General features: G+C 45.1%; 1 protein-coding gene across 5 annotated transcripts in view; it reads right to left on the bottom strand.

Moving 5' to 3' along the window:
- ARHGEF18 (Rho/Rac guanine nucleotide exchange factor 18) overlaps positions 1-16,132 on the bottom strand; it is a 1,645,252-nt gene that overhangs the window by 387,893 nt on the left and 1,241,227 nt on the right. For all 5 annotated transcript variants that reach the window (XM_069649229.1, XM_069649230.1, XM_069649231.1 and 2 more), the window contains 2 exons: positions 7,261-7,436; positions 5,767-5,855 (listed from right to left, as the gene is read on the bottom strand). In XM_069649229.1, coding sequence (XP_069505330.1) covers positions 5,767-5,855; positions 7,261-7,436 — 265 coding nt within the window. The remainder of the gene's footprint in view (positions 1-5,766; positions 5,856-7,260; positions 7,437-16,132) is intronic.

Raw genomic sequence — 16,132 nt, 5'->3', positions numbered from 1 at the left:
CTCAGACTCCACACCAGGGTTGGGTACAAATAGAACAGGAGGCTACTAGGATTCCGATAAAAATCCTGCACACCCTTCCACTGCATCAACGACACGTAGGAGGCAAATTGTTAGAAGCCACTAAAGTGGCGCTTAATAGTTGGGACGATGAGTTAAGAGGGAGGAAATTCCCACGCGGTTCGAGTCCGTGCTCCTCGGTAGCATATAACCCCGAGTTCACCCCGGGACTCCAAACTAAGTTTTGGGAAGGTTGGGCGACGCCTGGATCTCTGGTTCTGTCGGACATGTACCAGGATGGGGAACCACTCTCCTTCTAACATTGTAAACAGAAATTTCACGTGGGAGAGAATCAGAGATACAGATATACCCAATTAAGGCACTGGATCACACACCAAACTAACTGTCATAAGGGCTGCCAATAGACCCCTATTAAGTCTCGAATTATCCATACAGGAGGGTCCAAGGGGAATCTCTAGGCTCTTTAAATTACTGGATGGTGCCCTGCCAGAAGATCCATTGCAATGCAAGACAAGCTGGAAAAGGACGTTGGGGACACTATTATTGTGGAGGAGTGGGGAAGGTTATGGGAAAGAGCTCATACAAGCTCTAGATGTACAGCAATCAAAGAATCAGCCTATAAGATCTGTTATCAGTGGTACATGCCTCCCTCCAGACTGCACAAGATAAATTCTAGATACTCACCGCTCTGTTGGAGGAAATGTGGGGAATTAGGAGACTTCTTCCACATGTGGTGGACCTGCCCAATGGCACAGATATTCTGGAAGGATGTTTTGGGGCATATTAAAGAGATGACATGAACTGTGATCCCACATGACCGGAAAGTCATTCTGGTGGGAGCGATAGCTGAGATATATATGCGGCAAAGGGGCACAAGGCCACGCTAATTACGCTCCTACTCTCGGCAGCAAGACTGACCTTAGCCCAGGGATGGAAAATAGAACAAGGTCCAATAATTGCGTGGTGGTGGATGAACATATGGGGGTCTCTGGCAATGGAGAAGGTCTGCGCATTGCAAGCTGGTAGATACCTCAAATCTCTGGAAATTTGGGAACCTTTTTGAGAAATGGTAAAGGACAAGGAACCGCACTATTTCAGACCCAGGATACTCAGAAATGCTGACACTTACTAAAAAAGGAATAAGAAGGAACTAGTTGAAATTAAATACCTGACTTTTCTCAATAGCAAGCAAGATCGGAACCGAATAAGTTGGGGAGGGGGAAGGGAGTGGGGAGGGTATGGGGGCGGGCGAGGTTGTTGGGTGGGAGAGTTTGAAAAGTTAAAACCTGCGGAGCCAACAGAGACTACCAATGGGAATATAAAGGAGTAATGACTGAAATTGTAAGATAATGGCTCATGAATTTGTTGAAGTGTGTTCTCTGTATGAATCAGCGGAATAAACTACGATAAAAAAAAGGGGGGCCTTGTGTCGGGACTCGGTACAGACTTTAGCCTCCACAAGAGGAACCTCGGGTTTCAACCTGGTACGTAAAGCTCCCTTAAAAGGGGCCTTGAGTCGGGACTCGGTACAGACTTTAGCCTCGACAAGAGGACCATCAGGTTTCAACCTGGTTATAGCGGGGAAAGCTCCAGAAACAGAGACCTCAGGGTGAACCATGGTATGCCAGCACCCAGCTGAACTGGGCTTAACTTTAGCACCGTGATGGTGAACCTCAGAACAATGTCCTTCAGAACCCTTGGAGGAATCTCCGGTAGGCCTGTTAGGGCACCTCAGGGGAAACCCTGGTGACAGAGCTACAAGAAAGGCTCTTGAAGTACTCCCTCATGGGGTCAGAGTGCATAAGTCTCTCAAACATCCTGAAAAAGAGATCCTCTGACGAAGATGCTGCCAGGAAGCGATACCGTATGCAGTAGTGGCATCCGAGCATGCCAGTTATAGGTAGGGCGGAACGGATTCACAGTGTCGCGTGGAAAGGTTGTCCACCGAAAAGAAGATTCCCAGCAACCACCTTCGATAGCGTGGGTGTGAGGGAAGAATCCAACATGGCCGCCGTAGACCACGCAGAAAGGGCAGCCATTTTGTGAACATCTGAGGAGAACTGCGTCACATGTGTAGATAAGGCAGTTGACTCCACAGACTGGTTAGGGGATTTGACTGAAATTTTAGCCTTGACACAAGGATCCTCTGCAGAGCCGGTACTATGGGGCCTTGGATGTGTACTGGACATCCTGTCCCTTGAATTAGCCTCCAAAGGAGGAATCTCGGCAATGACGGTAACAGAGGAGTTACGGTCGACAACCTCTCCCTGTGCCCCCTCAACAGAACCTGCGACTCGCGAGCACAGGAAAGTTGAGGAATCCACCTCACAGACAAGGTCTTAACAGGCCTCTCAGTTCTGTTGGTACACTCATTGGACTCCTTCAGAGGAACCTCTGAACAGAGTCCAGTCTTAATAGCTCCCCCGAGAGGGGTCTCGAACCGTGGTTCGGTACAGAAAGCCTCAACAGAGGCCTCAGGCCGCACCCCGGTGTCTGTGTGGGAAGCTCCTGACAAGGAGTCCTCGGAGCAAACTCCGTTACTGAATGCCTCAGCACGACTATGCTGGCTATTAGCACGTGACCTGTGAACCTCGGATCGTGATCCGGTATAGGCAGGCCCCTTGCGGAAACCCTCGGAGAAAACCGCGGTACGCCCATTAGGCCTGCGAGGCACCTCATGGAAAAGCCTGGCAGCAGAGCTTTTGAAGCCCCTCCCTCCCGGACCTGAAGGACCCCGGGAAGGAGTCCCCACGCCGGGGTTCCCTGAAAAGTAAGGAATTTACCATGCGTCTCTTCTTTCCGTCGATGAAGAGTTGGAAATGGGATGGAGGAACCTTCTGGAAGATCTCCTCCCACTGACGAAGACAGCGCTGAAGTGCTTGGACCGAAAGGGAGTCGCAGAAGAGACACAAGTTCCAACAGTGACCTGGTCCCAGACACTCCGAGCAGAGAGAATGGGGATCCTCCCTAGCGAAGCGACATTCACAAGAGGAACAAGTAGCAATCCCAAACAATCCGGCATAGACGGAGGACTATGCGAACGCAGAACCAGAGCAGAAGAGAAGGACAACGTGAAGGAAAAAAGGTCTTCCCGGTGATGCAAGTGTGTCCAGCCCCGACTGCGCGGCGTAAAAGACTGAAGAGCGATGCGTGGGGCAGAGCTAGGGAGGGTGGGGTTACGGCTGCGTGCGGTACCCCGCGTAAAAAGAGGACACTTTTTCAATTTGATGCTTTTTTACAAAAGTGCTCCGGTCCCCATCCCACAGGATGGAATGTCCCAAAAGTATGGAGGAAAGGCGACGGGACGTAGGAGTAACAGTATTACCTGTTGGCGCCTATCAAAAGGTGCTCTTCACTAGTCTTCCTGTTCATGGTGACAGACCCCTGGATTAAGCGGTTAGAATCCTAAAGTGCTGACATTCAGGACTACCAAATCATTATTCCAAAATGTTCAGCCACGGCTGTATTTCCAAACACCCCAACACAGTTGTGAACTGGCTAGGTAGTAGACATATCCCAGTCTCTGTCCCAGCACTAACAATGGTTGTTTCATTTATAAATCTTATTTTTTCTCGTGATGGCACTTTTGACTTTTTTTTGTTTTCTACTGCCTTATCTTCTGTATATTACTAAATAATACAAAATTTAGAAACGAGAGATTTAATATGGGGCTAATTGTGCAGTAAAGTCTTTATGGGAGCGCAAAAGGGACACGTGTTCCGGGCCCCCACAGCTGCCTGATTGAGAGCAGTCAGCACACATTTTTTTTACCAAACCAAAATAACGCAGAGCATGATGTTTAATGGTGCGCTGCTGTGGTGCAAAACCTGCTTCTAGACAGAAGAGAGCTGACCAAATGGCATAGGCATCTAGAGAGTATATTTTCAGATCTGCTTAGTTATCAAAATCAGAATGCTTTTTTATACAATTTCAAAAGTACATCTGCACATCAAATAATAGTCCTCAATTCTGTGTGTTTGGTGTATGCACATTTTTACAAATGTAATTGAAAATCCCAGATGGAATCTTTCAAGCTCACATCAATTAAAATGGTGGTGTTTTAAACATGCCTTTATGATAGTGAAAATGAAGCTAGAATGATTTTTGTATAAAATGTTTCTATGTGGTAAGGCCTAATTTTATAGATCGCAAGAGAAAAACACTGACTTACATTGACAGATTTTCTTTTGATCGAAAAATCATTATTGTAAAGGTATTTTCCTCTTGAGACTTTTAAAATGCGTTTTTTCTTTATTTTTTATATTTGGGGGGTTTCATACCCCCGAGCACCCCATTGTTCTTGAACACCCCCCAATGTCATACCTTTGGGTGTTTTCCTGCCCGAAACCCCATATCTCAACTCGACCCCCACCCCGCAATCCCCCGAACAAAAACACATACAAACACACAACACACACACTTACCCACTCTCCTGGTCTGCGCTTCCGGGTCCCGACCTGCCTGTCAGCCCTTGTGTGCAGCAGGGGTGTGACAGTTCGTTTTAGACAGACTGTTCTGTGCGGCCACGGAGCAGTCTTTCTAAATTGGTCTTTTTGTGAAAAGATCTTTTTAGAAAGATATTTTTTACTTCCAACGTATAACATGCTTCTATAACGTTTTGTTTTTAAATGTTGTCATTCTGGGTTATTATGTGATTTGTGCATTTTCCAAGTCCGTTCTTAAAACAATAGGGTTTTATTTTAGGTCATGAAAGTGAAACATTCACACACAATTGCAACTTAATCTATAGGGTAAGAGCTGGGAAACAATGTGGTTAAGTGCAGACACTGCATACTGGTCTCAAACCTCGGCTTCACCTATTAACCAACATGTGTGATCCAGGGAAACATTTAATCTTGCTTTGCTTAACCTGTCAAAAATGCCAGTCTGTAAATGTTTGATAATTGTCAGCCCCTAAGAGTCATTTAGTTCTGAGATTATGTTCTTCAACATAGTCTCACTCATGCTTTAAACTGGCTACAGTGTTGCATTGTCTATAATATTAATGACTATTGACATATTGCACACCACAAAGCCATTTGTTTCTTTGTTGACTAATAGCAATACAAACTGAAAATCATACCTTCTAATTTATATCCACAATTTATGCAATCTGCGTACATGCTTGAGCACTTTTACATTTAGTGTGAGTACGCTTCTCTCAATGATGGGGTAGATGTGTTTTTCAAACGGCTATGTATCTGTGCCCTGCATCTGAGCTACACCTTTTTCGTGGCTGCTATTGTAAAAATGTGCCTTGTACCTATGCTTGAAAACAATACTCTCGTTGTGGACTGATAATGTTGCTCTTCACATGCTGGTTGTTTATTATTCTGATTCCAGCAAGTCTGAAGAGGGTAAGAGAGCTGGGAGGGAGGACCTATGCATTTTCATTGCTACAGGACAACATATCAAGCTGTGGGTTGCGATTTCAATGCTGTGGGGATGAAGGGGAGCGCAATCAGAGATTATGAATTCTGTAATATCTATGATTCAGAGGGGGGCCCAAAGGAGGCTGTGCCCCTAACCCTCCAACCCCCAAATTCCTTAAGATGGCCTTCAATGGTTTGCTCTATCAAATACATTGGAATTTGAGTTTTCTCAAGTTTCGGAAAAGGAATTGTGTGCATTACAATACTAGTACTTTATATTTGAGTGAGATGAAAATGCATAAAAGGGACCCTACTGAATGGTTAGAAAATATACATATAAAATTATTGTGGTCTCTATTTTTCTTAGACCAATTACCTTGGAATTCCTTGAGTTTAGCCAATCTGTCATCAGCTATTCTGCGTTCATCAGGGTCAGGGAATGATCTTTCCTCCACGTCAGGACACCTATAAAATATACAGAGACAGAAATATGGAATACCTCATAAAGTGAATATAGAATGTTTACATGACATGGAATGACTTATTTGAACTCAAAGTAGTAACCATTATGACTACCATCCAATAAAGTAATGTGTATACAGCCACGTACAACCCATGCAAAAGAACGACTGCGTCAACACAAGGCCAGTATACACATATGGAAGGAAGGGGGGTTTCTTTTCTGTGTTCTAGACAAACTCTCTCCCTAGTAATTTACACTTGTAGACTTCCTCAGAGATGATACAATGTCCTAAAGACAATGTTTCAATTCATTCACTGTTACTTTAACAACATTGTCCATGTTAGTTATCAGTAAAGTTAATTTGCTATTTAGGATTTGTCCAATTCAAACAATTTAATGTTCACTGAATCAAATGTATGATATCTTAACTAAAATGTCTATGCTATTGCAATCAATTAGGTCAAATTGGGGGTAAGCCTGAAATCTAAAGAACACCATTAATGTTGCTTCTTCTGTAGCTATTGCATTTTGAGTTTGTTGATTGCCTAGGCACACCCTTGCAAACAGGATTGTTCTGGTGGTGTTAATCTTCCATTTATGGAAATCTGCTCTTTTCTGTATCTCAGTCTGAAAAATCCAGGCAGCTTTTACATTATACTAAGTACTTTTGTTCTCCTGTGTTGGTCCCATAATATTTTGAAAACTATTAGTCAAATACAGCAATTATATGGATTAACGCAATTCCAAGAAAATGTTTGCACTATCCACCATTACGATCTTTGTAGCCAAAAAGGTACTTAATGAAAGGATATTCACCCATTGAGCTATGGCATCGCCCAAGCCTGTAGACTGGCAAACTTCTAATGCACATCACCCACTTCTTTGCAGTGGCAATTGAAGAAAAAATGTAGATGAAAGGTCATAAGCTAAAGGCAGTCCAAGGTTTTAGGAGACTAACCCCAAACTAACATTTCTTTCAAAGATACAATTAGGGAATCATTTGAGCACGTGGTTGATCATCAGCACGACATATGTTCAACACATGGCAACCCAACACAAAATGCATGGCTAAAACAAATGACCTATATCATTTTACCAAACAGCAAAGTCTTAACCTAAACGTTTTTGTGAAGATCACTTTCTGGCATACTATTTGTAGTGCAAGTACAGGGGTTCTTATAATAGTTACATAGTTGTGCACAATTCAAGCCAACCTTGAAACAAACACAAACAAGGTGCCACAATGTATATCTTTCCAACATCGTACTTTTACAGTTTCCACTTTGTTTTGTCCAAATGAACAGTTTGTGTGTAATAAATTCCAATGTTCTTCTTTCCAACATGCCGGCCTACATAAATAGAACTTAAATATTATATGACACATACACCATTAGAAATTGATGCTACCTTTCCACTGCTCCACGAATAAGACCCATCCATAAATTCCTTTCTTCTTTGGAGCTGGTGTAGATTTCATACATCTCAGCTACTGACGAGGCACTGATTAGGAACATAGCCTTTTCCTCATTGGCTACTTCTCGCACAATCAACTTTTGCAGTGAAATCACAGGTGTCTTGGCATCCTGGAAAAAATAAAACCAAGTGTGCTCAAAGCGTGCTAGCAACATAGGCCACCACAAATCTTATTCCTTATTAATAACTTGAATCCCTGCCATATACTTGGTTTCCAACACATGAAAGAATTACATACTTCCTGGCATTTTTTTAATAAGGCTTTCATTACCAATTTAATTGTGTACTCATTGCACTTTTGTGAAAATTGGACCCTTATTTTGATGTGTCTCGACGATGGTTTCTGCACAGGGTTTATATGCCACAGAGTTAATTCTGACTTGCACTGAATGAGCTAACTTACTGCGACTGTCCGGGTTTCTTCCAGTTAGAGGAACCTGGTACAAGTTGGGAAAAATTTACAATTCATGTATTTTATATAGGTCTGCGATCACTGCAGATTAAGAGCATTTGGTAACAGATGTTAGTAATTACCATCATTATTATCCACACTTCCCACTCAAACTGCAAACCCTAGAATGATGAAGGGAATGAAACAGGCCAAGAGAATTGTCCATGCAGCAGCAACTTTACATCTGAGACGTGCATGCTATGTGTAGAGTTTACTGCTCCTCCCAATGGAGCACTGATGGGGGACATGTTTGCTATGGTATCCAACACTTATTTTTTATTTTATTTTTTATTATAGCGTGATCCTAGCTCAAGAACAGTGGAGAGATTTACAACAGGATTATGCCAGCATTGGGCTTGGCATTTTATCCACCAACAGTACTGTTGGTGGAGGGAGAGTCTCTGTGAGATGCAACACATGCATGCAATGTATGGCAAGGGATACAAGGTGGATCTTGGGTTTCAGTGATTTGCAATACAGGCATGCGTAGCAGCCGTAAACTGTAGCTGCCAATGCAGAGGAGGATCAGAAACGGAGGGAAGTCGGTATCTTTCCTCTGATATATATCCATGGCCATAAGGAGGAGGCTGTAAAAATGATGAACGATTTTTTGACTCGACACTTCCATATTCTGCTTGATGCTACAAAAAGAAACTGTAAACAATAAACTGAAATCAGTTTGTCATGCTAACTTGCAATGTGAACAAATCGAAAGCAAAATGTCATTATGATTCAAGTACACTTGGACCTTGCTCTCCTTCCTTCACAACTTGTGGAATTCTGATTTCAATAGAAGGCCAGATCAGAAAAATAGTCTTAATTAAAAACATCCTCCAATTCCAAAATTGAACCGGCAGTTTACAACCATACACAGATGTTGTGGTCAAGCATATGCCGGAGCAGAAAGGGCTACACTTTTATCTTGTCCTTATTCTGAATTCAAAACATCAATCCCTACCAGGTAGCAAAATAATGAAATCTATTTAGCTCTTGCATGTTACCTAAAAGAGACTGACAAGCTTGACACCAACAGCTACAAGGAGTAATTTCTAACTGCTGGGGCCAACTGGTGCCATACACAAAACTATGTGATAATAGCTGTGTTTGAAAAGGTGCATAAAAGGATCATTGGACACATCAAGAGGGCATGCAAAGCAAAATGAGTGATGTGTAATGGAGAACAATCTATAGTTTGCATCTCATGTACAAGTCAGATTTGTGGCACACTATGTGTACTCCTACACCAGAGGTTGCTCAGGCCTAGTTTGTACTCCCAGGTGGAAACACCCCAGATGTGACCCACGAATATTCAGATCAACGGGCCAAGGATCAGGTGATTCGATGTTGGTAAGATTTGCCGGTGTGAGAGGAGTCTACCCACAACTAGGTAACAGGGTTACTCTCAAGTGCACCTAACTCTCCCAGTGGTAAACATGGTAGAGAAACCAAGGTATCACTCTAAAAAGGCGAGCAAGGTGATAAAATGTACAGTAAACTCTTTATAACATTCGATTAGGTAACACCATGAGAAATGCAGAACTAAGAACAAACGAGGTATGAATGATCAGTCGTTTTGTATGAAGGTGCCACAAAGGAGTGTATTTAATCATAATTTAGCCCACTGTGCCTTGCACCAAAATGCTTGGTGATTATCCTCTGAGAAAGAGCACCAACAGCAACCTTCAGGCATTGCTGCAAATTCAATAAGGGAATATATTCACACAATAGATTACTATACATTTCTATTATGAATATATCTAGCTTTGCTGCATAGGAGAAAGTAACAGCATTACAGGTAAGGGTTAGTAGTTTCTTGGAGTGTGATTCTGCTAAGTTAGGGGTAGCCAGAGCATGACTGACCAAGTAAGTGTTAGTTTAGACCGAAAAGCCACACATTAACGTTGCCCATAGAAATCAATATACTGTGAAGAAAAGCCAGTAGACAAACTCTTTGTTATAGGAAAGCAACAAATTGCATGGCAATAATTGTCCAATTCCATTGGCGGCAGATATAGTCTTTAAAAGTTACCAGACATATTGCTGGGACTGATGCAAAGGTACTCTGATAATTACAGTGCAACTATCCACTAGCCGACAACGCAGGCTTAGCAGCCGAGCTGTGCAGATTGCAGGGTTTGAAATCGAGGGAAGCTGGGAGCTATTTAGCACCTGCGTGCAGCCTAAAACATCATGGTTTATTTGACACACACGCTACTAGAAGCTACCTTTGGCTCCCTTTGCCAACTGAAGCCTAACAAACACACCTATGTAAATGTAACTCTGCATGTTTGGGAAAATCTAAAAGTAAACATGAGGACACATCTTTACAAAATGTAAAACATAACGGTCCATAAATAATAAACGAACACCATGTGTTTTTCAAAGAAACGAGCTGGTGGTAGATCTCGGTCTTCGACGGGGTCCTCCCTCTGGAACTTCCTACCCGCCACCTTGAAACTTGAGGAGAACCATCTACGGTTCCGGAAGCTCCTCAAAACCTTCCTCTTCACCTCTGCCTTTGTCCCTCTTCTCCCCTGCTGATCTGCTTTCTCTCTCGGCATTGCTGCACCTGGCCACCCTCTTCCGTTCGGGCCTAGGTACCTGCTCACCCTGCCACCCTCCTGCACTGCCTCCTGGCCGCCCCATACACTGTACCCATTCAGGCCCCATACCCCACTTATCAGATACTCCCTGTCTGACTAACCCTGCACTTTGGCGACTCACAGGCTGCACTACCACTGCTTTGGATCACCTTATTTATTTTACTTATTATTTATCTTGTCCTCTTCTATGGTCTGCACTTTCCAATGTCTCCCTCCTCCTACGCACTTTCCCCCTTTTCCCTTCCCCATGCACTTGCACGTTCTCAATGTCACTGGGTCTAGTAAGATTGTTGTTTCTATTTTCTCCCCTGTTCCCCTCCCTTTGACTGGTCGCACTCTGAAACACCTGTGTACGAGCGCAATATAAATAAAATATATCCTTTCATATCATGTTGTAGCTCCTTGTTTCCCGGTGGTAGCGCATGGTCACTGGTTAATGATGGATACCCAGGAGCTGCTTTTAGCTCCCGCTTATCCAATCTTAATTTTGAAACTTGATTGTGTCCCAGTGATACAGATCAAGTAAGCCTGGAGCATTAGGAGTCGGATTAAGGTTTTTTGGCTGTAGGATTCTTTTGCAACTCTAGGCCACTAGCTCGATCGGTTACTGAACCCAAGTAATACGTACTCCCGACTGTGTCAAGCTGCACAAGGCAAACAGCAAGTATCAGTCTTGGAGGCTTGTGACCCAATGGAGGGACCGCCACTTGCAATACCCTCTGTGCATACCAGAAGGGGGATATCTGCATATCTCAGCAGCTCTTCCCTTTCAGTGTGTCATAGTTGACAGGTTGCTGCAGCTGAGCTTCCTCGGGTCCTTCTCTGGATTAAATTGCTTTGGAACTCATGCAACCCCTCTTAAATATTATTTATATCTGATGAAAAGAAAAAATCTCAGACCATGGGGTTAGGTGTGGTGCCTAATAGAGGGGCAGAAATGTAGTCAGCTGTGTTTACAGAGATTTGAATGTAGCCTGAAAGAATACCAGAAATAAAAACGTACTTGACAATTTCCTTTCAAACACCATTGTATGTAAGAGAGGCTGGTAGGTACCATCAACTTAAAGTAATTCCCAGAGTATAAAGTTCCAAACAAATTGAGCCAATACATTTAAATGCCAAGTGGGTTGGTGCTATGTTTGCATTTTTGGGCATGCCATTCTGTAGGATGGAAGCTTCTTTGGAGAGTTTATGATTTTTTGTAGGCATTGCCCTTGGTTCCAACACTGTCGTTGACATACCTTAGAACCCCCAACGCTTTATGTGCGCTAATATGTGCAATTTATTTGCGCTTTTCAATAACTAGGTACTGCCCCGTTTCCGGTGGGCGTTATGGGTCTCTGCCATCTTCCAGGGTTGCCTGAATGCTGATAATCTTGCAGTTACATACAGGTTTTGGGGCATTTTAGTACTGCTCTTCAGCCCTTTGCCTGCCATAGTGTGGTTCCAGACCTGCTCTGAAGGATTCTTGCGAGAGATGGGAGTAAGCTGGCTGCAAACTCATGGACTTTCCTTTTGTTTTAAAGTCTGCAGCGACTCTGCCTCTAACTCATAATATTCCCTCTGCAACTCGTCAACAACAACTTCGGATGGGCCTTCTTTTGAGACCTGTGCCTTTGAATCCTCCATAGCACATGCTGCTCAGCACTGTTGCTTGTGACCTTTAGGTTTTCTGATAAATTTTTTATATGCAAAATGGGCTTTCTCCATATGATCTCTTTGAAGACAGTGGTTACGGAATCAGGAGATTGAACCCTGATTCTCAACTCTGCTTATTCTTTATTTAACATGGAAAATACGTAACCTTTACCTAATCTGATTACTAATCTCTGCTCTAAAACAGAAACAAGTAAAAGGGTGCTCATCATGATGTCAGGATATCTAAACATATATGAAGTCCTCAGTTTAGACTCCTATTCTAGCCTAGGTTCTTTCTCTATACCGTAAACAGAAGAAAAGTGAAGACAAAACAACCAAGACAGGCTTATGGGTAATTGCCCAAAGAAAGGAAAGGCTGCTGGCTTCTGACCCTCACCCCTTTAACTTCTCACAGGCTCCTTTTAACGTTGACAGTTCCAGTATGTCTTTGCCCCAGGACTCCAGCCAGGTCCTCTCGGCTTCTCCTTGAAAATTCGGTTTCGCACAGTCTTTCTCCCTTCAAGGAGACTTCCGTATTTCACTTCCCACAGTCTGGGGCTTCTCTCAGTCTCTTCCTCCCCACTCTGGGACTCACTCTCTCAATCCCTAGTCTGGGTTATGTGCTCTTTCTCCACACCAGGACTTCTCGCCATCTCTCTCTACACACTGGGTTCTCTTGGTTCTTTTGCCACACTAGTGCTTCCCTGCATCTCTTTCCCCACCTGAAGCTTCTTGCTGTTTATTTCCCCTAATTCTGGTGATTCCTGGCTCTTTTGCAACACAGGGCTTTTCCTTGGTTTCTATGCCCACTAAACGGACCTCTCTGTTCTTCCCTACACCAAGGCTTCTCTCAGTTTCTCTCCCCACTCTGGGGCGTCTCTGTTCCTTCCCCACACCGCGGCTTGCTAGGTTTCGCTCCACACTTTGGGGTTTCTTGTCTGGCTTTGCCGCCCGCCTTCAGTGCCTCTACAGCCACTGCATACCTGTGACACGAGCGGTGCTGCCTGGGAGGGCCATCCAGTTGCCTCAGAACCGCTTATGAAACTCAACTGGACTTTACAGAGGCATGCGTCTCCTCTTTGTTCCAGCATGCTCAGTGCAGGGTCTTGCAGGTGGCTACTCCTGCCGGCTATGCTTCAGTACGCTTAGATACTCAATTCTCGCTCTGCAATGCCATACGGCTCCGGTTACAAGCCTGTTGGGCCTCGTCACAGTCTACCAGTGTGGTGGAATGACGACACATCTGTCGTCCTGCCACTCAGAGCGTCCCCATGCCCAAAGTTTGCAATGTCGCAAATGACTCTGCAACCTATGTGGATACTCCTACCTGTATGGTTCATCTTCTGACGTGCCTCCAGGAGGCTGGTCTTTCCGCCATTCTGCTATTTCCCTTGAAGAGTATTAATTGACGTTTAGATCAGAAACCGAGCAAGCCATTGTTAAAGTGTTCTCACACACCATCGCTCCTGCATATCACACATACAGGTGTTTGTGTCTGGGGGTGGGGGATATAATGCCTTAACTCCAACTCTGGGTTTCCCTGTCCCCTAAATGCGAGTCACCTCCAGAGGGATGCCGCTTACCCTGTCCCATAGATGGTGTTCTATATAGTGGGCTCTCCTCACTAGTTATAAAGGGGGAGGTTCCCCCTAGGGGAGCAGTGACAAAACTTCTTGTATTCGATACACCACCGAATGGAAAGAGTTACACTTTTAACAAAATTTAAAAAGGGAGTTCTGCATCTCCACAGTAACTAGATTGTGTAGAGCCTCAAATTAAAAGTATTAAAAGTATATGTACATTGAAGTTCTTTCTCAAATACCCTCTCTTCCCTAAATGCGTTCTTAGACAAACCCCCAAGTCGAGTTCTGCCCTCGGTTCATCATTAGTGTTACGATGGATTTTCAGAACCAGCCCTGTGGGAGGGTTCAGATAGCCAAGCCTAGTTAATCAACAGTGTAAACAACGCATAGGTTTAGGCAAACTATGAAGGTAATGTAGCAGAGTAGTAAGGCACAACTACAAGAGTTATGGGGGTGATGCAATGGTACAGTGAGTCACACACAGCACTCAAACAAAATCCTCAGTATAAGAAAAAATATTTTCACGTTCACTTACAAACTGTATTTCTCCTCTAAACCAATCACTGTACTCTGGGTAATACTGCTCCCAGCCAATGACCCTCCTCTCCCCAGTCCCTCCTCTGGAAGCCATATTCAGATTTGGTTAGCACGTAAAGTGGCAGCATGACCAAGAAGAGCCGCAGAGGTGGTAGGAGTGAGGATTCGCCTGCAAATCCATGCCAGACCAATGCTGGAGAACAATAGTTACAGGTAAGTAACTTGTTCCTTTTCCAGCCTGGGGTCTGGCATGGATTCACATGCTCATAAATAAAGAATACATAGCAGTACAACATTACACAACCACAGAACCAATTGCTCTTACCTCTGGAACCGGCTCACCTCAAGCGAACAGGTTGCATAGCACTGCTTGGTCGACTCTGGACTCCTCCCTGGAATCCCTGTTGATGCAGTAGAATCTCGTGAATGTGTGCATGCACCTCCACGTAGCAGCCCTGCAGATGTCCAGCAGGGGCTCATCAGACAGGAACTTTGTTGTTGCAGCGTTCGCTCTGGTGGAGAGTGTTCTTGTACGGCTGGGTAGGGCTCGGGTCGCCAACCGATGGCAGTGTGTGATGCAGCCTTAGAGCCACCTTGAAATAAAAGCCTTAGGCCTTCCCATGGTTCACAGGACCAAAATTCACGAACAGTTGGGAAGTCTTCCGAAAACTCTTTGTGCGTGCCACGTAGAACTTTAGAGCACGAGCATTGTCCAGCGAGCGCAAGGCCCTTTCAGCTGGTGACAAAGGCTTCAGAAAAACACAGGTAACACCAAAGGCTTGTTGGGGCGGAATTCCGACAAAACCTTCGGCATGAAGGAGAGGTACCTCGGCAGCACCACCCTTGATTCGTAGAAAGTCAGCTATGGATGTTTGCAGGATGGGGCCTGGGTCTCACCCACCCTCCTGGCAGAGGTGATGGCCACAAGCAAAGCCATTTTCCACTAGAGGAACTTGAGGGGGGCATGACGCATAGGCTCGAAGTGGACCCCCCCCACGACCCTCGTCAGCACCACATGGAGCTCCCATGCTGGGGCAGGAGCCTTCACCGGCAGGAAAGATCAGAGTCCTTTGAGGAACGTGACGAGACGGTGAGAAGATCTTCCCGGAGACCAGGTGTAGCAGGAGATAGCCCCCAGATGCACCTTAATAGAGGCGTGCACCAGTCCCGCCTTGGTGAAGAACAAGTATGGAAGAAACTGCGGGCCGTTACCCACAGAGGGGTGATCTTCTGCGACTGGCACCACGTAGTGAAACGCTTCAACTTGTGACCGTAGCACTTAAGAGTCGACGACGCTCTGGCCTTGGCAAGGACCTGCCTGCAGTCCGCTGGCAACTTGTATCCTCCAAACTCTAGGGCTGCAGGAGCCAAGCACTCAGGTTCAGCAATCCTGGGTCTTGACCGGAGGCAACGCTGACAGACTGAGACGGTCCGGGTACCAAATCTGCCTCGGCCACACCGGGGCGAGGAGTATTATCCTGCATCAGCACTGTTTGAGTTGATTGATGACTCGCAGTAGGAGAGGCAACCGAGGGAACGCTACAGAAACAGGCCTTCCCACGTGAAGGCTAAAGCACCCCCCCAATGCTCTCCAGTTGGTGGAATCTGCTGGCAAACTTCTGGCATTTCGAGTTCGCCGCTGTCGCAAACAGATCAATCTGGGGCCTGCCACACTTGATGACGATTTAGTCCACCTGGTCCTGCCGAAGTTCCCACTCGTTGCAGGAGCGCAATTCCCTGCTGAGGGAGTCGGTAATGGTGTTCCCGACTCCCGCCAGGTGAAAAGGGGACGAGGAGCATCTCTTGTCTGATGGCCAGGGCCACAAGTCATGTGCCTCTTTGGAGAGCACCGAGGATCGAGTGCCCCCCCTGCTTCCTGATGTAGAATATCGTTGTGGTGTTGTCTGTGAACATCCTCACCACTTTGCCCTTCAGAGATGGAAGGAATGACTTGAGAACACTGCCCGCAGCTCCAGGATATTGATGTCGAGATC

The sequence above is a fragment of the Ambystoma mexicanum genome, chromosome 1p, assembly GCF_040938575.1.
Source record: "Ambystoma mexicanum isolate Mex_15411 chromosome 1p, UKY_AmexF1_1, whole genome shotgun sequence".
Lineage (NCBI taxonomy): Eukaryota > Metazoa > Chordata > Amphibia > Caudata > Ambystomatidae > Ambystoma > Ambystoma mexicanum.
Note: the sequence above shows the minus strand (reverse complement) of the source record. Positions and strands in the feature narration are given on the sequence as shown.